Raw genomic sequence first — 27,551 nt, 5'->3', positions numbered from 1 at the left:
ACCGCGCGGAGGGATCCCGGAGTGGGACTTCTTCCCGCACACACGGCCGTGCGGGGCGGCCCGGGCCTCGTTCCCCTCCCTCGGCGGGATCCCTCCGCCGTGCCGGGCGGTCATGGGCCCCGCGGCCGCCGCCGTCCCCGCTCCGCGGGCGGACGCGCTGCCCCAACTGCCCCCCCGCCGCCCGCGGTGAAGCGGCGGCGGGAGGAGGCGGCGGCGGGGAGCGACGCGGCTGGGGGCGGGCTGTGTTTCCCTGCGAGAGGTGTATCCTTCCGCGGCGGCGGGAGTGCGCGGCGGCGGGTGTCCGCGGTGTCCCTCCGCCGCCGGGAGCGCAGGGGCACTCGGCGTCTCCCCGGACGGGGCGAGGAGGTCGCGGGCTCCGCCGGGAGGAACAAGAAGAAACTTCGGGGCGCGGCGGCCAGCGCGGCGCTCGCCTGGCTCGGCAGGGCGGCGGAACGAGGGCTCCCCGCAGGGAAAGAGAAGAAGGACGAGGAAGCGGCGGCCGGTCCGCGCCGCCACCCCGCGGGGTCTCTGCGGGGGAGCCCGGGGGACTCTTTCTCGCGGGGCGCGGCGGAGGGATCTCCAGGCGGCTCTCCCCGCCGCCTCCCCCCTGCGCCGCTCGCCCCTCGGCGCCGCCATCTTGGATTTTAATCCGCCATTTTTTTTCCTCCCCCCACTTGGAATTATTTTTTATCACTATCGCCGCTTTTTTTTTTTCTCCCCTCTTCCTTAGTTTTTCTCCCCACTCCACCCCTCCCTGGCTCGGTCTTCACTTTCCCCCCTTCAGCTTCCTCCCTTCCCCCTCCCCCCCCCCCCGCACCCTTGCCTTTGATGATTCATTTTCCCCCGGTGGCAGCGGGGGCAGCGCCGGCGGCGGGGGACCCCAGCGCGGGGCGGTGAGTTTGGGTCTCTGGGGAGGGTCTGTGTGTGCTCTGTGGGGCAGGGGAGGCGCCGGGGCCGTGAGAGGGCTGCGCCCCTGAGCGCGGGGGGGCCGTGAGGAACCGCGCCCGGGGTCCGGCAGCGTGCGGGGCCGCCGCGGGCCGGGCGGGGGCGGCCGTCGGGGCGCTGACAGCGGCGGGCGCAGCGGGGACCCGCGGGCGGAGGGGCGGCCGCGGGCGGGGCCGGGCCCCGGGGCCGGGGGCGGTGGGGGCCGCGCGGGGCCGGGGCGCGCGGCGGCGCCGGCGCGCGGAGAACGCCAGGGGGCAGCAGCGGGCGCGGGGGCGGCGCCGCCCGGGCCGGAGCCGGTCCCGCTCCCCTTTCCGCCGGGCCGGCCCTGCGCTCCGGGCCGGGAGTGTCTGCCCGTTCCAGTAGCTCTGCCTCTGGGTTGATGGCTTTAGTGACCCTCTCGATCTTGCCGCGGTTTGATGGAACGGCCAGACTAGTTGCCTTGGGGGTTTTATGGTATGTTTTTTTGGTGAGGGTTGTTTTTTGTGGATTTTTATCGGATGATACGTGCCATTAGGGAAGGAGTAAAAGGCACGTATTTGCCCAATATCTGTATCTGAAACTTTAAAGGGAAGTTACCTTTAAGACGTTATTCTCGGAATCGCGAAAACCGGTGAGTGAGAGGGAGAGTGCGTGGTGTTTTGTCAGGGTGTGTCCAGGCAGTGTGAGAAACTGAAGTGTAGAACTTTGTGGAGTTTTCTGGTGCGTTAAATTCAGTGCTGAGAAACATGTCTCAGGACAAGACGACAGTCTTAAGTTGTGCCGGGGGAGGTTTAGCTTGGACATCAAGAAGAATTTCTTCACAGAAGGGGTGATTAGACATTGGAATGGGCTGCTCAGCGAGGTGGCGGAGTCACCGTCCCTGGAGGTGTTTAAGGAAAGACTGGACGTGGCAATTAGTGCCATGGTCTAGTTGAAAGGGTGGTGTTCACTCACAGATTGGACTCGATGATCTCAGAGGTCTTTCCCAGCCTAATTGATTGTGTGATATGAGACGGCAATATGATCAGTGTTTAATAGTGTAACTATAAATACACACTGGCAGGTTTTTATCAATGAGGTTAAAATTGTAGGATAAGTTCTCATAGAGCCATGCCTTGTTTCCATAATCTGACCACTATAACTACGGATGCAGCTGCTTCAATTTTCATTAATACTGAACTGTTCAGTTCTTTGCTTTCTTCCTTGCAAGTAACAATATGGGAGGAAATCAAGACTTACTTGGTTGAAAAGTTAGATGTTATTGTTTCTTTATCAGGATGTTTTCTTATTAGGACCAGATAGACACAGACATCTCTGCTTTATGCTCACTGGAGCTCACAAACTGGAAATTCAGACTTATTTAAAGCACTTGCTTAATGTATTGCATTTAAATGAATGAGTGGGATGATGTATCCTTGTATACTCAGTAACAGGACTGATTAGGCTCTTGAATGCTTTTTTTGCTCTGTTAGCACTGTCCTATTCCAGGACTACATTTCCCAGCATGCTCTTCCCTGCAAACGGCACATGCTTTCAGGCAACAGACTGTTACCCAAGTCAGCATAGTAAGCGTCAGGTGCGATACTCTTGTGCCAAAACAGAGCTGTGGTTTGAGGATGCAAAGAAGTCTCAGCTGAAGTACTCCTGACCACTTCCCTGACCTTGTGTGCTCCCTCTGCCCCATAACATCCACTCTTGGTTCAAGCCTGCCAGGTTCAGATTTGTCTGGTGACTCCCCTGATTCAGTGACTGAATCATTCAGGTCACTTGGCTCTGCATTTGTTTCACTGGCACAGAGCGGGGATGGCATGGAAGAGGGCACAAGCAGCTGGGGGAGCAGCAGTGCTCCTTTTGGAGTTACGCTGGTTTGGAGCCTTCATTGAACTGTTTGACCCAGCCATGGTGGGGCTGCCCCGAACTGAGCCTGAACCTGTGTAAGTCACATAGCTGCACACACACAGAGCTAATCTGGGTCATGGAGAAGTCCACGGAGTGCTGGCATTGGTGGAAGTGTTTGTGTGAATTGGCAAGTGGGAGGAAGGAGGTTCTCCCTCTCCTGGAAGCAGCTGAGCTTTTATATTGTCTCTGTGAGTGCTGAACGCTGGAGTCGTTGCAGTGACTTGAGGGAATCACACAGGCTTTGGGGAGCTGTGCTCAGCCCCACCCTGAGAGAGCACCCCGTGGAGGACATGGCAGAGCAGAGGAGGAGGGGCAGGAGCTGCTCAAGTGTCATTTGCTCTTTGTCACTCATTTTGTGCTGGTACTGGATTGCTGCTGTGCCTGTGCTGTGCTTGGATTAGTATCCAAATTGACACACAAAAATCGTGTGGCTGCACAAGAAAAAAAGGGGAATGAATGTACAGGCCAAGCTATTGGTGGGAGACTGGAGCCTGGGTTTGGGTCAGTTTTGGATCCAGGTGTGCTCTCCCAAACCTGCATCCTGGGGCTGCAGTTCTGCAACAGCCTGGACTGACCTGAGTCAGTTTTGACACAGTCTTACAGACTCCCTCTGCCATTATTAATACATGTCCAGTTCTGCACTGATCTTATTCTCAGCACTAATGAGCTGAAGAGAGCCACTCAAAAACTTTTTCTGGGGATCTGGTTTCAGTACTCTCAGGTCTTCTCAACAAGACTTGAGATTGTTCTGAATAGCTCCTTAAAGCTGTGCAAGTTTTCCTTCAGCTTTGATTTTGATCAGTCATTTTTATTCTGGTGATCCCATAGGAAAACTAGTTGCACAGTTTTGCTCTGCTTCCCAAATTCCAAGGTCTGTTTACTTTTTGTAGGGTTACCAATATTGAAACCTTTATCTTTTCTCTTGATACCTCTGATTTGTCCAGAAGAGCTGAGGCTGGGTTGTTTGGTTTTGGTTTTGGTTTTTTGGTTTTGTTTTTTGTGTGTGTGTTTCTTATATTTGCTTTAGGTCACTGTCTTGTTGAGGAAAACTCTCTTGCAGCTATTGTTAATTAAAAAAAAAAGACAAGCAAGCCAAACTGTAGGTGTTTGAGTTCTTAAAAATAATTTTTTAAAAAATCCATAAGCTGTATTTTAAAGAAGGTCTGTTGTCTGTCTGTATTAATTGTGTTTGTGCTTCAGTTTTCATTTTTAAGGGTACTGTTGCAATGAAATGCCAGATACCTCAGTGAGAGGTACCAAATGCAATTGAGCTATATTTTGGCATTTGAGGAAATGTGCCTGTCAAACTAGCATAATACAATTGCTAAAGGCAGTGTGATTTAAAGAGTAGTGGTGTTATTAATAAAGGGTTAAAGCAGCATTGTGGTCATTTATATTGAAATGCCAAAGGTCCCTTGGAAGCTCTAATTGTGCTGGTAAACTTCACGGTCATAGTAAACCTGAAGTCCTAAGTGGTCCAGGTGCGGTGTTAGGTTTTGATGGCAGAGCTCTGTAGCAACAGTATGTGGTGGTGTAAGTATATTTGAGTGTTTTCTTGAATGGGAAAATAGTGTTCATCTCCCTTTTCTCCCTCAGTTCCTAAAGGACTTGTCAGTATGAATCTGATGTAGAAAGCAGTGAGAACAAATCACGTCAGAAGATATAAGTACCACATGGTGGTGGTTAGTGGTGCATCTCTTCCTTCCTTTCAGGTTTTCTGTTGGCATTAGCAGCTGAGATATTCATGGGGAAAGGAATCCTTGCTGTTGTTTCTGGCTTTTGGTATCATGTCTGGAAAGGTGGTTTTGGGTACTGGGAGAAGGAATCACAGAGTCACAGAATGGGTCAGGCTGGAAGGGACCTCAGTGGGTCCTCTGGCCCAACTCCCTGCTCAGGCTGGGCCATCCCAGAGCACATGGCACAGAGCTGTGTCCAAATGGATCCTGGATACCTCCAGTGAGGGAGACTCCACACCCTCTCTGGGCAGCCTGTTCCAGTGCTTGTTCACCTGCACAGTAAAGATGTTCCTCCTTGTATTCAGGTGGAACTTCTGTGCATCTCTTTCTGCCCACTGCCTCTTGTCCCATTGAATAGTGGCTGAAGAAGCACACTTGCAGTCTTGAAGTTTGTCATTTGGCTGATATTAGAAAATAGAGGCAGCAGTAGATTGAGACAGAGGTTTTCTTGCTCATTAGGCTGATGAGCCCAAACTAATAATGATTTTTTTAACCAGAATTTTGCTATGCATCACTAAATGGCCTGATTTTGTTTGAGGAGGACTTGTGTTGGTGTCTATATCAATCTCTTTTGGAGCAGAACAAAGTGGTTTTCCTGATGTTTAGTACAGTTTGAGTATCATTCTGTGGCCACGTTGCTGCTTACCTTTGCAGTGGTCCCTTCCTTGTCTTTGCTGTTCCTGGTTAAGCAGAAGTGAGTGAGCACAGGCAGTACTCACCCTGCCCAGAGGGCCCTTGTGAGAGGTGCAGAGAACTCTCTCCATGCAGAGAACGCCTTTCCTTCAGCCCACTGTGGCTGCTGCACCTGGGGACTGTCAGAAAGTACCACAGTAAGCATTTCCCCCACACTGCTGGATGCAATACAGCATTCACCCACACTGACTTCATGGGAGTTTCATTCCCCTGTCCTGCTTTTGGGCTGTAACCAGCACAGTGTGGAGTTCAGTCCTAGTGTACAAAGACACCGAGACTGAGTTTCGTGCAGGTCTTTAATGTAGTTTCTGTTCTAACGCTTTTCATTACCAATGTTACAAAAGCATGGCAGAATGGGGGTTAATTAGAGTATATAGACCTGTAAAATTAATAGTTTGAGATGTAAGAAAAGAGAAGTTTGAGAGTTGACATCAGTCAGTCAGTGGCAGAGCTTCACAGAGTTGCTCTTCTGACAGGTGGGATGCTTAACAAGGAAGTTTAAGGGTGTTGTTTGGTTGTTTTTGAAGTTCTGTTGGGTTGTTTTTTTTTTCAGATGTATGTTATGATAAACTTACATGTGTATGTTATCAGCGAGCTCTGTGAAATAAAAAAAAAGCCTATCCAAGGGTGTTTTGGTGGTACTTTGTAAAAGAGCTAGGTCTACCTATAGTTGAATGAATAGAATTAATCTTGAGGTTAAAGAAAATCCCTTCTATTACTGGGAGCAAGAAAATTCTTTGTCCACTGAAACTATTTCAATTCTTTTTCTTGATATTGATGCAGTAACTGAGCCAGTTTTTGCTCAGTGTGATTCTGTTACACTTTGTTGATAGTCTTTACTGCCCTTCTTTATCAATTTGTAAAAGGTTCTAAAACCTGTCCATTTCTGGGTGATATGTTCTGGTAAGATGCTTGAGCCAATGTGTCTGTTAATATACAACAGAGTCTTTACTGTGTTTCCTTAATTGCCTCAATCTTCTGCATCTTTGTAAATAACTTAATTACAAATCATCTGGCCATAAACATTTCTTTAGGTAGCTGGATCACATAAGTGGCTAACAGAAATCTAGTCATTTACTGCTCTTACCTGATAAAAAGCAGAATTTCTACACAAGACAGTATTTCTAACATCTCTTAGTTTGTTGCTCCGTTTCTTCCATCAGATTGAAATGTGTGTTGCAATGGCCTGTTACCAGCTGTGAGCAGAGCAGTGCTTTTTATATAATTGCAGTAAAGTGAAAAGGCACAATTTATTTCTTTGTGAGGAAGAAGTAGGGAGAAGGGTGAATTAAAATCAAGAGAATCAATTACTAATGTGTAAGTGCAATTGTAAAATAATTTTGTAAATCAGATCTTTTCCTGCAAGTTATACACAGTGAGACACAACTGTGTACAAAAACATTATTAGCTTTCTTATAATTATTTATGTAAAAGACATTGAGACGACAGGCAAAAACTAGCATGTGCTTTGCTAGACATTTATGAACTGTAAAATTGCAACTCTGCTTGTGACCCCACTTAGTATTGGCACGTTGAACCGGGTGTGTTGTGACTGGTTTGTTTTGTAAAATGGAATAGTAAGAATAGTAGCCTGGGTTCTCTAGGTCATCATTGAGGGTTTCTTGAGCTCTGATTTTTGAATAAAGATGTAACATCTTTCGCCTAACCCCATTCCAAAAATGTTTATTTTCTGGTTGGGTTTTTTCCTTTCTTCTAAACTGTGCTCATCTTTAGTTCTTGGAGGATGCATGTGAAATGATCTTTGCTGTAGAGTACCCAGTAGGTTATGAGTTTTATGAATTAGGAGATAGAATCTTTATTGGATGTGTATTTGAAAATCCTCTGGGTCTGGAGTCACGTAGCTGTGGCATGTAAACCCATGTGTACGTATGCTTGTACAGGTATATCTGTGGGGATAGTCCATTGCTAATGGCAGCTTAAAAATGAGCTGCCATTAGCAATTGATCAGCTCCAGGATTCTGTCCTTGCTGCCAGGTGCCATTGTAAGCTGTAGGACGGTCCTTCACCTGTTCACAGTTCTGTGTACTGATGCTAATGAATGGCTTATCTTTCTTCCTGATGCAAATGCAGATTGCCATCTTTTCTCCCACCTTTCCCCACTTTGTCTTTGGGGGGTGAGGGTGTGTTTCAGTTTTCTTTTACTACTACTATTATTATTGTTGGGGTATTATTACTATTTTTTTAACTCTGTGTCTTGAAAACAGTTTCCCAGTAAGTTCTAATCATGTTTGTTTTGCTTCCAGTAGGAATTGGAACTGAATTTATTCATCCACTTCTCCACGCCTTTTGAAAAGTGACTAAATGCAACTGAGTCAGATTGTCTGTGGGTATGAAGTGGCTGGGAGAATCCAAGAACATGGTAGTGAATGGCCGGAGAAGTGGAAGCAAGTCGTCTAATGACCACACACAGACCAAATTGCAGCATGCAGGAAAGGAGAATCCAAAGACGGGCAAAAATGGAGTTGAGAGAAGATCAAGCAGATGTATGTACATGTTTCTGCTGCTTAGTGCTATGATTCCCTTCCTAGTGTGCCAGCCAGGCTTCGGTCTTACCTAACTTATGAGGGAGATCTGCAGTCAGCATGGAGCTAACATAAAAATATTAGTTATTATGTGTTTTCTGGATATGTTAACTCCCTTCAGGAATATAGATTTCTTCAGATCACTTTAAAAGTCAAGTAAGAATAACTGGGTGTAAATTAATTTTGAACTGTTGTAATTATAAAATGCATGATTGGCACTAAGTGACAACTAGTATGATTTGAAGTGGATAACATCTTTTGAAGTCCTTGCCCAGCTTTCAGTGAATACACTTGTAGAAGTAAACCCCATTTTTTAATCAAGTCACATCATTAGCCATTCTGCAGCAATTCTCTTTAAAACCTTATAAAAGGTTTTAAGGAATATGGATTCTTATTTTGCTATTGGTCTGGGATGGAGGATTAAATGCAAATTAGTCCTTTATTCAGATGTCCTTTACAGTCCTTTATTCTGCTTCTCCAAGTACTTTGTTGTCTTGCTCAACTGTTCTGTATTTTTTGCCTCGAGCCTGTGTGTCTGTCTGTCCCCAAATGTAGCTGGGCTCTATAACAACCCTTAAGTGATATCTAATTTGTGCTCTCTTATTTGCAGGTAGCGGTGCTTCAGGATTTGAGGGACAAAGTCGTTATGTGCCTTCCTCTGGAATGTCTGCCAAGGAACTCTGTGAAAATGATGACTTAGCAACTAGTTTGGTTCTTGATCCCTATTTAGGTTTTCAGACACACAAAATGAATACTAGGTAACTTGTCTTTATTTTTATAGAAAAGAATTCATCTTCTTAGTTGATGTAAATCAGCAAAACCGTGGAATTTTGTGCATGTTTTAAGAAAGTGAAAGAACGCAAATTTGTGAGTAGCTTCTGCCTTTAAAATGGTGTTGCATGTGGGTCTGGAACTCAGCACTACAAATGCAGCCTCTCACAGTGCTCCATCATAGGGCTTTCCATTAGTTTTGTGTATTTGTGCTGTAGAACTGGTTGGTAATAGGCACCGTTTTCTAGCTTCAACAGTAAACTAATTGTAAGTTTGAAACCAGTAGTCATTTGAAAGTATTCAAAGGCAGAAGCCAGTGGTTGGTAACTTTTCTGTTTATTCCATGTGCTGGATGCTTTATTTTTCCTTCCTTACTCTTAAACAACGGAAGAAAGATGTAGCTCGTGAGCAGTTCAGTGTTGGTGCTACTCGATCTGAAGTTCTGGCAGACCCCTGCTGAAGGGATGGCTCCTCAGATGTGTCTGTATGGATGAGATCAATGAGTGTGCCAGCTGGAAACTTGCTTACCAGAGTTGCCCCTACTTTTGCACTGTTACGCATCCGTGTGAATGCTTTGATTGTGCATTCTGTGTGGTCTCAGGGTTTAGCTGTTTGTGCTTCTCCCTCTGTTACAGATGTATCACTGATGATAACTGTGTTCTATAGATCTCTCTTAAGCTTGTCTGCATGTAAGATCTGTATTGATAGCACAATGGAGAAACTGTAAGTTTCTAAGGACTTGTATTGCAATAATACACAGTGCAATAATAAGAGCTGGAGTTTCCTGGCAGCACATCACGAGAAACAGACTCTCAGCCCTTCAAACTGTTGCTGTGACTATTTTTAAAGGACAGTTCACCTGTGCAGCACAGTCACATTCATATAGTATCAGTTAAGCAAATTGCATGTATGCAATGAACTGATTGATTCAAAAATGACTGCTGGATTTATTTCTGTTGTCATATAACATAAATAGTTATTGGTATAGCCTGAAAGCATCAGCTGCACATGAAATTGAAGCAGTGTGGTCCTAATAACTTTAAAGACTTACCCCAAAGAGATCTTTCCTTTTTGCTGGAGAGTGCAACATCCACCTTTAAGAAGAATATTGGAGTTTTTTCTCTTCCCTCCCTGCTGTTGGTTACAGTAGCACAGTCCAGGTAGATATTCTTACAGTTCCGCTTGAAGTGTCTTTGTATTTTCATCAGTAAATCAAGCTAAGAATATATGCTGAAAGGGTTTTTTTTGTTCTGTTGCATGAATGATAGTCTGCAGGTTTTGCACAGGTTGTTAGTTCTTAGGCTTTTTGCTGTGGAAATCATGTAGTCATTGTTTAATAGCTAGAGAAGCTACTTTCATGAATGTTGTTTTATGTTGATAGGTTATCTACTAAAATACTTATTTAATTACTATTTTGAACCAAAAAGCTATACAAAGGCCATCACGTATTTCTTCCTTTCTCAGATTTGTGAAACAGTCTTCAGGGACAGTAGTTAATAATCTTGGAGCACTATGGGAAGTACTTAGGTGAGGCTTCCAATTCCTACCAGATGCACGCCTTCTGCCTCTATCATACTGTCCTATTGAGAAAGTTTCTGATGTTGTAGTAATTAAAGTCCAGGCATCAGCATAGTTCTTGTTTATCTTTTTGGTGCAGTGATGACACATGCTTGTTACTGTGGCTGTGATGCTTAGATTATCTTTTTCCATCAAGTAAACTGTAGTCTTTCTAGTGCTCCTTACTGTTGTTTTAATGGCTTTGAGGGAAGGTGAGGGGAAAGCAGGTGTGAAAAAACTACTGCTTCCAAAATGCTATGTGCTAGTACCCAAATATTATGATGAAGTAGAATTGAAGATTTGCAGCTTATGTTTGGGCATCTTCTGCTTCAGTGTCATGGAGTCATATTAGTTACATAGTTTGTGTGTGGAGGTATGCTTAAAATACAACAGCCAGTTATGGTGGCAAGCCAAGATTTCCTGTTCCCTTGTTCTGATTTGTTTGAAGATGCCCTGTGAAAGTGTCTGTGCCACTGTTCTGCTGTGCTATGTTGGAAACATGTAAGAGGTTTGTATTTTTGCAGCCCATTGCAGGTTGATGATCACTTACTGAAGTTCTTCCCCTTACCTTGGAAGCCAGGTCTGTACTTTTATATGCATGAGTGTCTTCTCTGTAAGCGCTTTTTCCCAGAGAAAGCAGGATGTTTTCAGAGTTTCCAACCCTTTTTACAGTTGCAGTTGTCATTCTTTCATCAGTTTTGTAGCTCTTATCTCAACAGAATAGCAGCTTAGCAGTTAATAAAAGAAACCCCATGTCTTAGAAAGTATGTTCTTGTCAAGTATCACTGCTCTAAAAGGTTTTGTTGTTTTCAAATCCTGTTATATCAGCCTGTGTTAGTTTGTTCTGATAAAAAACAAAACTCCTTTTGCAAGCTACAACTTCCTGGGTTGAAAGTTTACAAACACTAAAGATTAAAACTGACACTTGTAAAATGCCAAGTGAGTTCTTGCCTGTTTTATCATTTCTTATTTTTGGGTGCTTTTCCCGAGGCTGAGCACTGAATCTTGAAGTCACATGCCTTAGTGGCTAATCTGCTCTTTATCCTATCTCACATACCAAGGTGTTACTGTTCAAACCTGATCATGTGCTCCTGTTACCAGTCAGTGTTGTTTCCTGGTTCCCTAAAGCACCAGCATCATGCTAGGGGATACTGAGAGCACTTCCAGTGCATCTCCAGATCTGCAAATGGTTTAGGAAGTCGGATATGTTGTGCTCTGTTTGCTGCTCTTAGTGAAGTTACAAGCAGGTGTGTGATGTGGGTGGTTTTGTCTGATTACATGGGACTAAAGGACCAAGCCTTCAGAATTTCTGTTTTCCATTGGAAACATTAAGTGCTTGGGGATGATGTACAGGAAGCTGCTTCTCTCGACACTGCCTCAGGAGCAGTCACTGACTTAGGTGACCAAACTTGAGAGGGTACATCACTTTTCATCTCTTAGAGTCACCACCAGGCAGTAGAGACAAAAAGCACAAAGCAGGAGCCTGTGCTGAATCTCCCCTGCGTTCTTCGGCTCATTTCAGTATAATAATTGAAGAGTTCAGTGTTCATCTTGAGTAAGGTCTGGAGGCTGAAAAAGTGATGTGGGTTCTGCTAAATAAGGTTATGTGGCCATACAGTTCAGCTTCAATGTTGTAGTGCTGTGGAGATAGTGGATTCAAGGTACACTACTCTTATGTAGTGGTAACCTGGTTCAAAGTGAAGCTTTTACATTCTTCAGACCTCAGTGTCTGTGTACTTTACAAAATTGTTTTTGACTTTTGCATAAAATCTGATGTTGCACTTTTTTCTAGATTATTTTCACTGATAGCTTAATTCAGTAAAGTCCTTTACCTTGCTCCTGATTGTCTTCCTTCATTGTATATAAATCACACAGTGATTGCATTGGAACCAACTGTTTTGCTGTTCCCAAATGTTTTTAATTTAAAAAAAAAATGACAGCCAAAGAAACACACTAAACAACCATGGCCTGCCTCTCAAACCAACACCCATCACCTTACTTTTACAGTTTTTTACTTCTAGCTTCAACAAAAAGTGTTACATCTTCAAAACGTGGAATGGCTTGCATCCAGTGGTCATGTTAACTGCTAAATTAAATTTACCATGTGGAGTGGCAGAACAGGATTAGAGGACAGTGCTAGGTTGTTGGTTTGGGGGGTTTCTTGTCTTCCCCATATTTATTTTTTAAAAGTACTTCTTTGCTAAATTGTGAGAATTTTATTTCTGTTCTCAGCTATATTGGAGTTTTGACCACACTGGTGTGTATTTAGTGTCAGTTCAAGAAATTTAGTAATGTGGATTACTTTTTTCATTAAAAGTGCTGTTTTGAAATTTGGCCTTTAAAGAACATTAGTTTTTTTCTGTATGAAAACACTGGCAATAAATGCTGAACAACTTGATCATAACTTGTATAACCAGCTTTGAGGAAAAAATACTCACACTACAGGCTTGGGCAGGGAGGAAGCCAAAATCTATGTTAAGTAAGCTTATGCTTATTTTAAATAGATGATTTTCAATTCTTGTTCTGAATGCTTAACAGGCTTGCAGTTTCAGCTTTTGTGCTCAATCTCTGGTACTAGGTGGGCATAAGCTTGCTGTTTTCCCGAGTTGCTTAAATAGAAATACCATCCAGACAAGGTGCCAGTTGTTCAAAGGCTAATGGGTTGATATGGTTTTGATAAATTCACTCTTCTTGATGTTCCCTAGTCAGAAGTTAAGAAAGAGGGTTTGGAAGTAAAACTCTTTATCATGCACTGATATGCTGTTTGGAGTTCCATACTGGATCTCTTGCAGGATCAATTTATCCTTTTTGTTCAAGCTCACTGCTCTCAGTGACTGAGACTGAGCGAGGTGCTGTGCTTCTGAACTTACCAGAAACTCTCCTTTAACTTCCTTTATAGGCAAGCATCTCACTGACCTTTGGCTTTATACCTTGGAGTTCCAAGAGTCTTTAAGTACTCCTGAGGTAAGAGAAACTTGAGAGAGAAAGAGCTTTGCTTCCCCAAGCCATTTTCCTACGTCTTCCTTTTTGAGACCATGTCAGTTTGCCCTTAATTGGGACGAGATCTTCTATCTGATTTTGAAACTGCAGTGGCCACAGCTTTATCAGATCTTGTTGACTAGGAAAAAAAAAGTATTTTCTAGAGAAGTGTGAGAAGTTTCTGTTCTGCAGGTTGTCAGGAAGAAGGGCTGATACTATTTATTTAAAGACCGTGTCGTAGCTGAGGTTTTCAGTCTTTGCTCACTTCTAACACCTGACTGTCTTGCAGCAGGCCTCATGTCCTGTGAGACCTGACCTGTGAAGCTGCTCGTAGGGTGGCTCAAGGAGTCTGTGTCAGTGAGCAGATTCAAACAGCAATGTGTCTTGTTCAGTTTCCATGATGGAATTTAATAAGGGTACTGTTCAGAGGAGGAAACCAAGAGTCTGGATAAACAATTCTGATTTTAATTGCCTTTTTTTTTTCCAGAAACTGGGTTGGCTAGTTTGTTCTGTTGGTTTCCTTGTACTCTTTATATCTCTCTTCTTTGAACTAGTCACTTGTTTTACTGCTACTTAAAAGTCAGTTTCTTTGGCTCATTTTATATGTATACATTTAGCTGTGGGGCCTTTTTAGGCTGTTTTCATGGTGGAGTTCAGAAACAGTGTATAGATTCTTCCAGCAGATGTATAGGTTTTTGGGGTTTTTTTTTAATGTCATGAGTAAATGTGGAAGCCCTGTAACACCAAAGGGTAGTATACAAGGTTGCTTCTCAAAATCAATTGGCATTTTGGCTGCAAAAAGCTAATGAATAAACTAATTAATTATACTCCTGGGAGAAATGAAGTATCTATCAGCAGACCCAAATTCTTAAGGAGCATTGGACTTCTGGGGTTTCTCAGCTTCTTCAGCGTCTCAAATGAGAAGGTACCTTTTAGAGTATATATGGAGATACACCTGTGAAAGACTAAAGCTTTCATGAGGACTGTAGTATTCTGAATTTGCTTATAAACATCATGTGCTCTCAGTGCAACTTACATGTGCTGTTGAACTCTGAAGAGCCCTCCAGCTCAGACTCAGAGTGCGCAGTGTCATTCTGTTTCATATGTTTGGGAACCCTTGGAGTGAAATGTTAAACATAATATTGGTTTCCAGCATCTTTCCCTGAACTTGTGGATACTTCTTGCTTGTTTGGATTCCTGTTTATCTTTTCTCATTATCTCTGTCTTGTCACTGTGTAAGAACAACTTTTTGACAGAGGTGCTGCAGAGAGTCCTTGGTATTAATCTTTGAGCCCCTGGGTGCAGAGAGTGATGTTCTTTGAAAAACCCAGTTCCTGTTTGAAATGCCTGCCATGCCGTCCAGCATTCATCTGACCATGTCATTGTCTTGGGGCTTCTACCATCTCTTCATCCCTTTCTTGGTCCCAGCCATCTTTTTGGCCTTTGAAGGTCTTGGGCATACACTGACTATTGTACCTCGCAGGAATAGCATTACAAAAGTTTCTGCTAATGGCTTAAATTAATTCCACCAGCAGTATGGTGCATGAGACAAGGATCCATAGGGAGACCTGCTGAATGTGACCCCTGGAGGTGTGCCAGTGACCTTCAGGGGCTGGGGCCAGGTCCCAAGCTACCTGAGGTAGCTGGGCAGGTAGACATCGAGTCAACCTCTGAGAATGTGTTGTGAAACACCTAAAATATGAGCTCTTGGGGCTGTAAGGTTTGCTTTGAATTGCTAGAAAATAGAGGATGTTGATTCTTTAGGTCTTGAGACGCTGTTAAGCTTAGCATCTGCGCTCCTTTTTTTATCTGTATTTCTTTCCCACACTGGTGGTTCAGTTGGGATCCTGCTTTCTTAGCTAGCCTAGAGCAGGCTTCTTGGTGATGAATAAGTATGATGATGTCTATCAGCACATACATTGCTGTCTCAGGTGCTAATGCAATTTTGAATGTGATGGCTTTTCCACCCATCTTTACTTCTGCAGGTCACTTAGCTAAAAAATTGTGTATTTCAACATGTGAAATACAGTGTAACAGAGAGGGCAGTTATTCATGTAGCCCAGCAAGAAGAGACATAGCTGAAGACCAATTCTAACTGGAAATCCTGTAGGTTTTTCTCTTGTATAATGTTTGCAGATAGAGGTGTAAGCAACATATTACTGTTACATGTTTGTGCAGATTGGTGAGCTCTCTACTTCTCCTAGTGTAAGTGCAGTTGGCTCCTTGCTGGGAAAGTTGTTTCTGGTTGAAATTGAAAGTGAGTGCAGGTCCTGTTCTGAAGCTAGTCAGTTCAGTTCACACTACGTGATTTTAAATTCTACTCATGCATGAGGAAGCTCTGTGAGTTATGACTATCAAATCTGGGCAAAGTCTTTCAGGTTTTGGGAGAGCAGAGATACTTGTATGTGTGACTGGCAAGTTGGGGAAGACTTTGATGTGCTGCAGAACAAAAATAATGATTGTGGCATCTCTAGTTTTAGGGGAGTAAGGTCTCATCAGCTTGTTAGGTGGTTAGCTTTTTGGGATGACAATACAAGTATAATCTTTATTAAAGAGCTTGATTTGAAACTTCATGGCATGGTATGTGCTACAGTTGTAAGCAGGCATCTGTTTCTTAACTGATTCCTGCTGCCTTGTTCAATGTCATATCCCAGCCAGAAGTGAACTGAACCTGATGTCTTCTCCTTACTCACCATGTCCTCTGAAAGCCCACAGGTCATGCTGATAAATTTTGCTGGATTCAAAAAGGTCTGAAAGGATGCTTAGTTATTATGTCACAAGGAAGTGTTTCAGATGGAGATTTGAGAGATTTATAAAAGCAGTAGCATGGAACACTGGAAACCTGCTGGAAGTGATTCTGGGCTTAGGAGATCTGTCTTCATTGTATCAGGTGCATAAATACAGTCTTTCTTCTATGGAAGGAAACTGAATCCTCATGGTTGTTACTTAGTTCTGATTAGACCCTTAGTATTTTAGTGAAACAAAATCAGGAGGTAACACTTTTTTGTTTCCTTTATACAAGTTGCATGGAAGAGGCAAATCTTCTGTAGTCATATTAAAATAAGTTACTTGTAACATTCAGCATTCTAAGGTGACAGTAAGCCAGTTCATATGGCAGTTTAAAAAACAGGGTATCAGTGAGTAAGTTGATTGAGGTTTCCTTCCATCAACTTCAAGAATTCTTTTCCCCCTTGTTTACTTTTGTAATGAAATACAGATTTCATTTGTAAGTAAGAGGAAATAAAATCAGCATAGTAATGCACTTCCAGCAAAAAGTAACAGGACTTACTCTTACATGTTTGCTCAAAACTCTTAGTTTGTTTAGCACTTCTGTCATATGCTCTGTAAGCAGAACATTCCAGTTGTAAAAAGAGCTGCAGAAAACTGTTTCTCATGATCCTGGTAAATTTTTATCTTTGTAAAGAGTCCCCTGGGGTGTGGCATGTATTTAAGAATACCCACACCCCACCTCTGCCCTAAAGCAGAGCATATAAGGGTATGTGCTCAGTCAAAGGCAATTTATAGGGATTTGGCAAAATATCTAAGTGCTGCTTTCTCTTGGTGGTTTTGCAGCTCAAAAATGGAGCTTCCACTTCTGGCAGTCATGCAGGTTTTTTTCTGTTACTTTTTCTCACTGAAGATACGAAGGGTAGTTTTTCTTAAATCTCAAGCTTTGGGAAGAAGGCAGAATTCTCTGCTAACGTACAGGTGTTAGTTTTCATATTTACATGCCCAAGATTTCCTGTTTGGGGGGAAAAATTTATGATTGCACTAACTTTTGGAACCTTAATCTTCCACAGATGTAGCATCTGCCATGTGTTAGTATTTGTAGACACTTGTGTTGCCATTAAGAGCTGTATTTTGTATGAATGCACATGTTAAGTTTGCAATCCACATAAACCCATGTAGTGAATTCATTAGTATAAAAAGGCTTTGGGTTTGGCAGTGGTTGGTCAGTGTCTTTATGCAGGGAGTTAAATATTTATATGGGTAGCAAAAGAGCTGTGTGCTGTAACTGAGAAAGAATTGAGAATGACTGATGGTGGACTGGAATAGTTTTATTTTTTTATTTCAGATTTCGACCTATTAAAGGAAGGCAAGAAGAACTCAAAGAGGTGATTGAACGTTTTAAGAAAGATGAGCACTTAGAAAAAGCCTTCAAGTCCTTGACGTCAGGTGACTGGGCCCGGCACTATTTTCTTAACAAGAACAAAATGCAGGAAAGGTTATTCAAGGAACATGTAGGTGTATTTGTAATTAATGTGCTTTTTCAGATGGTTGAAAGGCAAAGAAAAAGTAAAATTTTCTTAAGTATACTATTAGCAATAGTAAAGCAATCAAGTGCTCTGTTATATGTTGTTTTACTGTTTTTTAAGAGAAACTTCCTTTGATTTTTAAAGCCTAACTAGACACACCCTTCTTTTTTTCTCCGTTGTTAACTTGCATTGCTTCATTAATAGAGTATAGAAAGGAAGGGTTTTTTTCCCCCCTTCATCATTTGTTTGTATTGTGGTTTGTTAAGGGTTTTTGTTTTTTGGGGGGGTTTTGGGGTTTGTTTTAGGGTTTTCTTACTTACAACTGGGTGATGATCAAACTGGGTGACAAAGGAAAATAAAGGAAAAGGGAATAGCCTTGCTACCTCAAAATGCCCCATTTGTTACAGGTGTAGGGGCTATACCCATAAAATCATAGTACTGTTTACTTAAAATAAAAGCTGCTTCTTCAAGAATGAGTCTATTGTTTCAAGGTACAATCAAAAAGAATGAGGCCTCCTTTGAAATGCACCAAATCTAGTAATGCAAGAAAGATTTGGCAGAAAAAGTTCTGCTTTGTTAGAGTAGTTTTTAGAGTAACACAGTCACACCTCAACTTAAAAAAAAATTCAACAGTCCCTGAATTCAGCATCTAGGTTTGTTGTGGAAGTAATATCATTTTTCAGAACTTCAAACAATAAAATGGATTTCTAGAGATTATTAGGTCTCAGTCATTCTTAAAGATATGAACAGATTTCTTGAATGCAGCTATTCAGTGATTTTAAGAAAAAAATTATTGATTTTCACTAGTTGGATCAATTTTGGTCCAGGTATCTTTAATTTTCATAAACTTTTTGGATAATCTCAATACCTGTGTGAGGATTACTGCAAGTCACTGTGAAGAAATAAGACCAACATAGTATGTATGGCTTAAATGTATAGAAACATTATAAAACCTAGAAATGCATTTCAGCAGACAGCATCCTGCTCCAGTATCCATTTTGTGTGTGTTTTTGTACAGTTCACTTTCATTATTTATATAAGAAGTTCCTCACTGCTTTCATTTTATGCGTAACAGACAAGTGCTGGGTTTTTCATTGCAGGTGTTTATTTATTTACGAATGTTTGCAACTGACAGTGGGTTTGAGATACTGCCTTGTAATCGGTATTCTTCTGAGCAAAATGGAGCCAAAATCGTTGCAACAAAAGAATGGTAAGAGATACAGTTTACCATTGTGTTCTGTTTCTGTCAATTATTTGAAAGAATATATAAAAATATATTTTCAAGTGTGATTTAAAATTAAAACTGCAACCAGTGAAATAGATAGTTTTGTATTGTTACTTGAAAAGTGAATTTTCTCTCTGTTTTTGCTAAGTACTTAATACAGGATCTATGCCTCTGGAAGGTAGTCCTTTGTATGTTTGGGTTTGGGCATATAGTGTTCATTATACTTTTTTTTTAAATCTTGTTTTCAGTCAGGTAATTGTTTTTCTCTTTTCAGGAGTTGTTAGACTTCCATGAGAAACATGACATTATGGCAGATTTGTGACACAGCAAATAATTGTGTGGGAAATGATTTTTTTGCCATTTTTAAACGAGTGTTGTTTGCATATTTTGATTGTGCAAGATAGATCTCTCCTGGAAGCACAAGGCTGGAATCTTAGTGTGCCCCATCTCACTTTGGCACATCTGAGTTTTGTTATAAGCATGTGTGTGGCAGCACCAGCAGATTCTGGCTTAATTCAGATTTTAAAGTCACTTGAAATATAGACACCAATTGTATGAGCTTTGCTTTGTGGCAGTACCTGTTCATAGCAGCACACCTGAGGTGAGGAATTGAGGTTGTGTTCACACTGGGATTGAGTGGCTGGACACCCTGCTGGTGGCAGCACAACCTCCACGTGTTGTAGAACCTTTAAATACGCTGAGGACTCCAGCTCTTCATGACCAGAGCTGAGGGTTCCACGATCATGATACAACCCAAAAAATACTGATTGGGTTTTGGGGTTTTTTGGGTTTGTTTGTGTGTTTGTTTGGGGTTTTTTTTGTTGTTGATGATGTTGTTTGAGTTCATCCCTTGACTGATTCTTTGTGGTAGAAGCTTTGCATGTAGGTGTGTTGAAAATAGATTAACTTTTCAAGCTCAAAATTTAGAGTAGCCTGAGAAGTGAGCAAGACAGGAGGGCAGCATCTTAACCCTGCTGATATCTGGAAGCCTGTCAAGAATCAAAACTAGAGATTAGAGTTCTCAGTGCTCTCTGTCAAAGGAAAAATTTGCACTTAAAAAGCTTTGCTTTTAGTTTGTGTCCTTCATGTACCTTTAGTATCTCCATGGTCATCTCTGTCAGAGTAATGTGGAATGGCCACTGAGCAGTGGAAACAATGCCCACACAAGAAAATGGAAACTGTGCTCCCACTAGACTGAGCATTCAGTGCCTCTGCACTGCTCTAGTCATGATGGTACATGGGCTGTCTGCACACAAAGGCTTCGTGGGTTTTTTGATTTTTGTAGGTGTCATTCCCCCTCCTCACTCTATTTCAAGGGCCAACTTCACGATGAAGAACTACTCATGAGTGAGGAGAACATCTTGCTTGAATTTCTGCCTTTGTTAGAGTCACTAGTGGGCTGGCCTCATTTAATAAGCCGTGGAGCTTTAAGCATTTTCATTATGCTGGGTTTTCCTGGTCACAGGAAGAAGTTTAGGAAACACAAGCTAGAGCAGCTGGAGGAAGTCAAAATTTCTCAAGTGGTGATGGGGAGGGAGTGTACACAAATGAAAAGATCTTGCTTTTGGTTTTAACAATTGCAGAAGCTGAAGTAATCACCTCTTGCAAGCAGCCTCAGGAAATTGTAGAAACAATGGTCATAATTGTTTCTGACGTCAGATTTGATGTAATTGATTCTATAACAACTTTTCTTTCCATGAAATTGTTTTGTAATTTTGGCACGTGTAGTCTTATTTCTGCTACTCTTTTTACATTAAAGGAAACGAAATGATAAAATAGAATTACTTGTGGGCTGTATTGCTGAACTATCAGAAATGGAAGAAAACATGCTGCTGAGACATGGGGAAAATGACTTCAGTGTCATGTATTCCACACGAAAAAACTGTGCACAACTATGGCTTGGTCCTGCTGCATTTATCAATCATGGTGAGTAGTAAGTATAGGAAGCTTGTTGAAGAGCATAAGAAATTCAGAAGTGTTGTATATGAGCCAAACAGCACAAGAACTTGGAGAGAAATGTCCGAATCTGGCATACTATATTAATGTAGGACAAAATCATACTGGGATTTTCCCAGCCAGAGCTGATCAGTTGTGAAACTCAGAGAAGGCTCTAGGAAGCAATGCTGTCTTCCTTGAAAGAGACATTGGAACTAGCAGCTAAATTACTGGAGCATATTGTGGGTTACCTTGAATTCTTTGTGAACTCAGTCAGCAGTAACATCTTTATTAGGTCAACTTATGGCTTTTTAACCTTTTGCAGAAACTTAGCTGATTGTGTTGCATTTGTGTACCAAAGGAAGAGCAGGTAGGAATTAAGATGAAACTCTTTACTCTAAAGAGGAGGGAAACTGGACATTTGTGATGGCATAGGGAAGAGCTCAGAAATGCAGCTATACAAAAGCAGGAATCTTTTGATGTATGGCTTTGTGCAGTACTAACTTAACTCCCAGTATTTAGTTGAGATTCTGCAGTCTTTGAAGTCAAAGTGAATCCTTACTTTAGATATCTACAACTATTCATGTTTCAGGTCTTATCCACAGTTAATTGACTTTATCTTTTGGACCTTTTTCAGATTGCAGACCTAACTGTAAGGTAAGCAAGAAATTATAAATAAATAAAGTACCCTACTTTTTATTTCTTTGTCCTTCCAACTTTTCTTCCCCAACTGTTTTAGTTTTATTTCTTACTCAGATACTGTGCAGCCTTAATGATTAGCCTTTTTTTTCCCCTTCCTGTCATCTGCTTCTCCAGTTCGTATCAACAGGCAGAGATACAGCATGTGTGAAAGCTCTAAGAGATATTGAACCTGGAGAAGAAATCTCTTGTTACTATGGAGATGGGTTTTTTGGAGAAAACAATGAATACTGCGAATGTTACACCTGTGAAAGGTATGCATGGATGTAAATGGCTTTCAAATAGAATTGGGCATATTCATGATCTATTTTGTGAAAGTGAAAGTCCTTTATTTATGAATACTCAGATTTTTGGACACAAAATAATTGCTTCCTATCTGTTTACTATAATGTTTTTTTGTGCTGTTACAGAATGGTGATGATCCCTGAGAACTCTTGTGTTCTCTTAATCTGTTGATTCTCTGTTCTGGAGATTAGCTCAAACTAAGGCAGAACAAAACAGGGGTGTAGATTCTTAAAAATACTTGTACTGAATAAAGTAGAATTGGAAAGAAAAGCAGTTACAGCTTCTGCAAGACCATTGTGAACTGATCCCCAACTTTTGCTCTTCTTTGCGCTTGATAAAGCAAATTCCATTAATGTTTTATTTGCGGACCTGAAGTTCTCTTCTGCTGAGAATGGGCAAAGTAGTTTTTCACTCAGTGTTGTTAGAACTTGGGGGTTGTGTATTTGTAAATGTCTACTGGTTTGGACAGTATTTGCTTCTCTTTGTTCATCATTCAATATTTGTTTTTCACATGTGCTGTCCCAACCTGGTTTCTTCACATCAGTCAAAAGAATTCCATAGTTGGTTTTTGCCATGTTGAAACTTCTGCTCACTGTGAGTAGGGAGGATCAGCATCATCTGAGAGAGCTTCACTCAGTTCCAAGGGGACCTGCACAGAACTCACTGTTCTGTTTGATCCAACTGTAGGAAGAAAAACCTTATAAAGGACAAAATATTGTTCATATTGAGAAGTAGCCTAGTGCACCTGCATACAAATAGTTTAATAATCCTACTTTCATTTTTATTGGCTACTTTGGTCACTAACAAATCTTGAAATTAAAGAGAAAACGCTCTGGCATGGGCCTCCAAGCTCATGTGATGTTGTCATTCCAAGTGAAGGGTGCAGCTGAGAGCTGCTAGTAGAAAAGTACTTCAGTCCTGGAGATTGTAAAGTGTTGAATAAATAGGCACCAGAATTGTTCTTCCCTTGAGACATGGAGTGATGTGGGGTTTTTCTCAAGTGCTTTTGATCATTGATTTCAGTGTAATATGAGCATACTTTCTTTTTCAGGACAAACTAATTTTATGTGTCTGAACATTTTCATTAACTTGTTTTTGTATTTTAAGTACATGAAAATGTTATTTTTTAAAGCTAATGTTTGGGTAATTCTAACTTTAGGAATCTGCTTTTCAGTTACAAAGCTGTAGCAGAGGCTGTCAAATATATAAGATTTTATTTTGGGGGGCATTAGTAAGGACTCATTTTTTGCTTGTTTCAAGATTGATGAGGCAAGAGTCACTTTGTATACCACAAAAAAATTAATATTTAAGTGTCTTCATTTTAACTGTGCTGTAAAGAGTGTTAATTTGCAATGTTAAAACGGTGGCTTCTAAGGATCTGTGGGTATGTTTGGAGCAGTAGGAGATTTGGCACAGTACAGTTTCTTTCAAGCCTCCACAAGTCATCACCAGGAAGATTTGCATCTCTCTGCATATGTCCATGTACTCTTCCTAGGTGATCAATCCTGCTCTTCTTGCTGGCCAGCTGAGGCATTTAGGCACCCAAGATGACAGGTAGAAGACAAAACAGCCCACAAAATGCTAACCAGTTCTGTGGCTATTGGTATCATTGATCCAGACACACTTGGGATCCAAACTACTGTATATGAAACAAAGCTCTAAGTTTACATGAAGATTTATTAATACCTTGTGTCTTCTTTTTATTTGTAGACGTGGAACTGGTGCTTTTAAATCAAGAGTGGGATTGCCAGCACCTACTCCTGTGATTAACAGTAAATATGGACTGAGGGAAACAGACAAACGATTGAACAGACTTAAAAAGTTGGGTGACAGCAGCAAGAATTCAGACAGCCAGTCTGTCAGCTCTAACACTGATGCAGATACCACTCAGGAAAAAGGTAATGCAAGTAAGTAAGGGGAAGAGCTTGGAGTCTCTAAAGGCTTCACAAACACATGGAAAACTTCCACAGTGATGGAATTCCTCTCAGTGTTGAGGTGCTTCTCACATACTAGTCACTAAAACTAATTTATTCAAGAATCTGAAGGCAATTTAAACAATAAATTCATGGTTTTCCACAAGTGTTTGAAGAACAATAGGTGGTATGTCCTTTTGTTTTCTTTTTTTTAATATCAAAGGGAAATATTTATAAACACGTCAGTTAAAGTCTTGCCATTAATTTCTGTATTTCAAAATACAGTAAACTACCACAGGCAGTAGTATGGTTTAGGAAAGAAAACTTACATAGTTTGAATTCTTAGGAAAAGAATTTTTAAATAAATACTCTTAGTAGATATTGCTAAACAAATAGTTGTTTCCTTTAGACATCTTTTAAATTGAGCAGCTCTTCCCTTTCCACATCCAGAATTGATAGTTCAGGCACCTCTTGTGCAGTGAAAGTGCACAGTTAGTAATTTCAGAAGAAGAAACTGGAAAGGATTTTTGTTTGTAATCTTCCTGCAAAACTTCTCTCCATGGAGTAGGGAGTATGATTTATTTGATTTCCCCACCTCCACCAACCTCAGTATGGGCAAAATACAAATAATTTAAACTTTGATTTAACTGGTAAACAGATTTGGAGCTATGTAAAATACTGCAGTTCCGTCTGTCTCCTGTTTGCGGCTGTGACATTAAAATAATGAAACACAGAAACAAAAGACAAAACCCAACCAACCAATGGAAAAAACCCCTAAAAAATGACCCTAAATCTTTTTAAGATCTCTAATTACCAGTATTTAGAGTTGCACCTCTGCTGAGCAGACAGAACTTCTTTGCTTGCCACAGTATGCAGTAGTTTCACCTGAAATTGAAACCATTACATTAGATAAAAGTATTTGGGTTTTTTTTTCCTCCTTCTCCATGAAAAAAATCCTGGAGATAATATTAGATCATGTTGACCATCAGATTTTATTGGAATAATACTCAGCAAAAGCTGTGGATAATGTCAAAGAGATTTTTTTTTTAATTGGTAGAAGAAGAATTTCAGTAAAAAGACAGCTTGGTATACTGTGGGTAGAGAAGGGGAAGTGTATCTGGAAATGCTGATGTACTTGTGGCCTGTTTAGCAATTCCTTTCATGTGTTGAGTTGCAAGTTAAGCAGTCTCATTCCCTACTACATACTGTCTATCCTGTCTCATGGATTATTTTGAGGTTCCCCAAATAAATGAAATAACTGCAGTATTTGGGAGTGGGAAATTCAGGATAAAAGTAGTGTCATAACAAAACTGCTTTTTTCTTTTTCAGCTAACAGAAAATCTTCAATCGGCGTAAAAAAGAACAGCAAAAATAGAACATTAACCAGACAGTCTATATCAAGAATTCCAGCATCATCAAACTCTACCTCATCTAAACTAACTCATATAAATAATTCCAGGGTACCAAAGAGACTGAAAAAGCCTGCAAAGCCTTTACTTTCAAAGATAAAGTTGAGAAATCAGTGCAAAAGGCCAGAGCAAAAGAATGCTTCTCGAAAGCTTGAAATGGGAAATTTAGTTCTCAAAGAGCCTAAAGTAGTTTTGTATAAAAACTTGCCCATTAAAAAGGATAAAGAATTGGAGGGACCAGTCAAAGTTGCAGTCTCTAGCGGATGCTTAACGAGGCATGCAGCGAGAGAACATAAACTGAATTCTGTGAAAGGTGCTTATGAGCAGGGTGATATTGCACCCTGCACGTACATCACGAGGAGGTCAATGAGAACAAGGATGAGTTTGAAGGAGACCTCTGACACAAAGCTTGAACCAAATACATTGGATAGCTATAAGAGTAACTTGACTGGAACACAATCGGACATTGCAGAGCAGCAGTCTCGTGCGTTAAACGACAACGATGTGGCTCACGAACCATCACATAAAGGAGAGGGTCGGTGCCAGAAAAGTGATGCAGGCGCATCAAAAAAGAAATCTCGACAAGGAAAGCTTGTGAAACCATCTTCAAAAACAGAGGAAACTGATACTATGCACAACATGCCTATGAAGGATGAAGTACCAGATTTAATTAGTTCTCATTCAGAACTCGAAGAGAGGAATAATGTGGTGGACACACCTGTTGGGTTCAAAGACTGTATCCCTGGATCTGGTGGCTGTTCTGTAACAACTGACAATTTTAAAGCAAAAGACAGCTTTAGAACTGCAAAAAGTAAAAAGAAAAGACGAATCACAAGGTATGATGCACAACTTATCCTTGAAAATAGCTCTGGGATCCCTAAACTGACTCTTCGTAGGCGCCATGATAGCAGCAGCAAGTCAAATGATCAAGAGTGTGATGGAATGAATTCTTCAAAAATAAGCATAAAATTAAGTAAAGACCATGAAAAAGATAATAATTTATATGTAGCAAAGCTAAATAATGGGTTTAACTCAGGATCAGGCAATAGTTCAACAAAATTAAAAATACAGCTAAAACGAGAGGACGAAAACAGAGGCACATACCCAGAGGACCTTCATGAAAATGGTGTGTGTTGTAGTGAAACTCTTTCCCTTTTGGAGTCAAGAATGGAAGTAGATGATTATGGTCACTATGAAGAGGAAACAGCAGATGAATCTTCATCAGAAGAGGACGATGAAGAGGAAGATGACTATGATGATGAATTTGATGACTTTATTCCTCTTCCTCCAGCGAAGAGATTAAGGCTTATTGTTGGCAAGGATTCAATAGATATTGATATTTCTTCCAGGAGGAGAGAAGATCAGTCTTTAAGGCTCAATGCATAAGCTTATAGGTCTTAAACTGACCTGGATGTCATTTCTAAAAAAAATTTAAAAATAATAAAAAAAAAATAGAAAACCCAACAAAAATTCCATTTGAATATTCCTCAACTAAAGAACTTTCTGAAAAACTTAGTGGCAGCACTTCTTTATTCACCTATCAGCGTAATATTGTAGAAAGTGTACAGCATACTGACTCTTCTTAAGTCTGATTTGTGCAGATTTTTATTGTACTTTTTAATAGCCTTCTTATGTGCAATTCCAAGTTAGAGGTAATGCTCTGTTGTAAAATAAAGGCTCAAGCAAAGTTACGAAATTGCATCAGATCTTTCCATGCAGGACAATGAGAATACAGTGTGGCTACAGAATTATTTTTGATCAGTAGGAGCGTTAGTTTGCTCTTACAATATTTGACTAAACAATTTACAAAATCATAGTAGCAGCATATTAAGGTTTTCTAGTATGTGTTAACATCACCAGCAATGATCTACAGCTTTCCAATTTATTTGCTAGATGGTTTTCCCCCCTTGGAGTTTGTCAGTTTTAACACTGTATGCCGTCCCAGACGTACTGTTTGTGGCCTTTGTTATAGTAGCAAACCGTTGGTTGGAAGTCAAATTGATTTCTTTAAAAAAAGAGAAAAAAAATATGAAAAGGTGTTGACAATTTGCTGACTTTTTAGTACATTATATGTACAAGGGTAGCAGTATGCAGAATAAAGTTTGGATATGGTGTATTTATTGCTTGTTACGTAAATTAAACACCTTGTATTTAACACTTTTCAATACTTTTAGATAAAATTGTTCTTTGCAAGAATGATTGGTGCTTATTTTTTCAAGAATTTGCTGTGAAATAATGTGATTACGACGGGCAACATTTATCCAATGAACTGCAGCTATCCTAAATTGGTTCTTCATATTTTTCTGTTGCACTTGTAAAATGCTACAAGGAATTTAAAGAAAAATCTATTCACTTTAACTTATGATAGTTTTATCAAATTAAAAACAACTAAGTCACAGCTTTTGTTCTGTGGTAACCTAAGAATTGTTTGTCTTTTAAGAACCAGTTGTAAAAGAATGAAAAAATATGTATATGTTGTAAATATTTGTGTGTTGTGAGAAATTTTGTCATAAGAAATTGAGATAACTTGCCAGAAAGGTTTTTAAGTTTAGAAATACATCCATGCCAATAAAATAGGAAACTGTAAACCTAGTTTTAAACTCTGCATCAGTTGGAGTTCTTTGCTCATACATAATTCACTTAATACTTCAGAGTCTGCTTTATAACAATGAAGAGCATCAGGGCGATCTTTGGCTCTTTGGTTTTTAATAAAAGAATGTTAGGAAA

At 40.8% G+C, this 27,551-nt stretch overlaps 1 protein-coding gene across 6 annotated transcripts; it reads left to right on the top strand.

Moving 5' to 3' along the window:
• The first annotated feature begins 291 nt into the window (after positions 1 to 291).
• Positions 292 to 27,551, top strand: KMT5B (lysine methyltransferase 5B). 6 transcript variants are annotated; one of them, XM_058806951.1, is made up of 10 exons: positions 292 to 893; positions 7,520 to 7,756; positions 8,406 to 8,553; positions 17,178 to 17,343; positions 18,459 to 18,568; positions 20,343 to 20,509; positions 21,156 to 21,175; positions 21,335 to 21,471; positions 23,213 to 23,400; positions 24,745 to 27,551. In XM_058806951.1, the coding sequence occupies exons 2-10, from the start codon at positions 7,603 to 7,605 to the stop codon at positions 26,208 to 26,210; spliced, it is 2,556 nt and encodes an 851-aa protein (XP_058662934.1). In that variant the 5' UTR covers positions 292 to 893; positions 7,520 to 7,602; the 3' UTR covers positions 26,211 to 27,551. The 6 variants fall into 6 exon arrangements, with proteins under 6 accessions (XP_058662934.1, XP_058662931.1, XP_058662932.1 ...); XM_058806948.1 differs by having other exon boundaries at positions 23,213 to 23,409; XM_058806949.1 differs by lacking the exon at positions 292 to 893 and adding an exon at positions 1,298 to 1,398 and having other exon boundaries at positions 7,517 to 7,756; positions 23,213 to 23,409.

This window comes from Ammospiza caudacuta, chromosome 6 (assembly GCF_027887145.1).
Source record: "Ammospiza caudacuta isolate bAmmCau1 chromosome 6, bAmmCau1.pri, whole genome shotgun sequence".
In the NCBI taxonomy this organism is placed as follows: Eukaryota; Metazoa; Chordata; class Aves; order Passeriformes; family Passerellidae; genus Ammospiza; species Ammospiza caudacuta.
The sequence above is the reverse complement of the archived record's forward strand: the minus strand, read 5'-3'. Positions and strand labels throughout refer to the sequence as shown.

Bases quoted from the DNA above. Each gene is read 5' to 3' on its own strand.
- KMT5B (XM_058806948.1), top strand. From the start codon at position 7,603: ATGAAGTGGCTGGGAGAATCCAAGAACATGGTAGTGAATGGCCGGAGA. The intron at 7,757-8,405 runs GTATGTACATGT...TCTTATTTGCAG, and splicing joins TGAGAGAAGATCAAGCAGAT to GTAGCGGTGCTTCAGGATTT. The intron at 17,344-18,458 runs GTAGGTGTATTT...TTTTCATTGCAG, and splicing joins AAAGGTTATTCAAGGAACAT to GTGTTTATTTATTTACGAAT.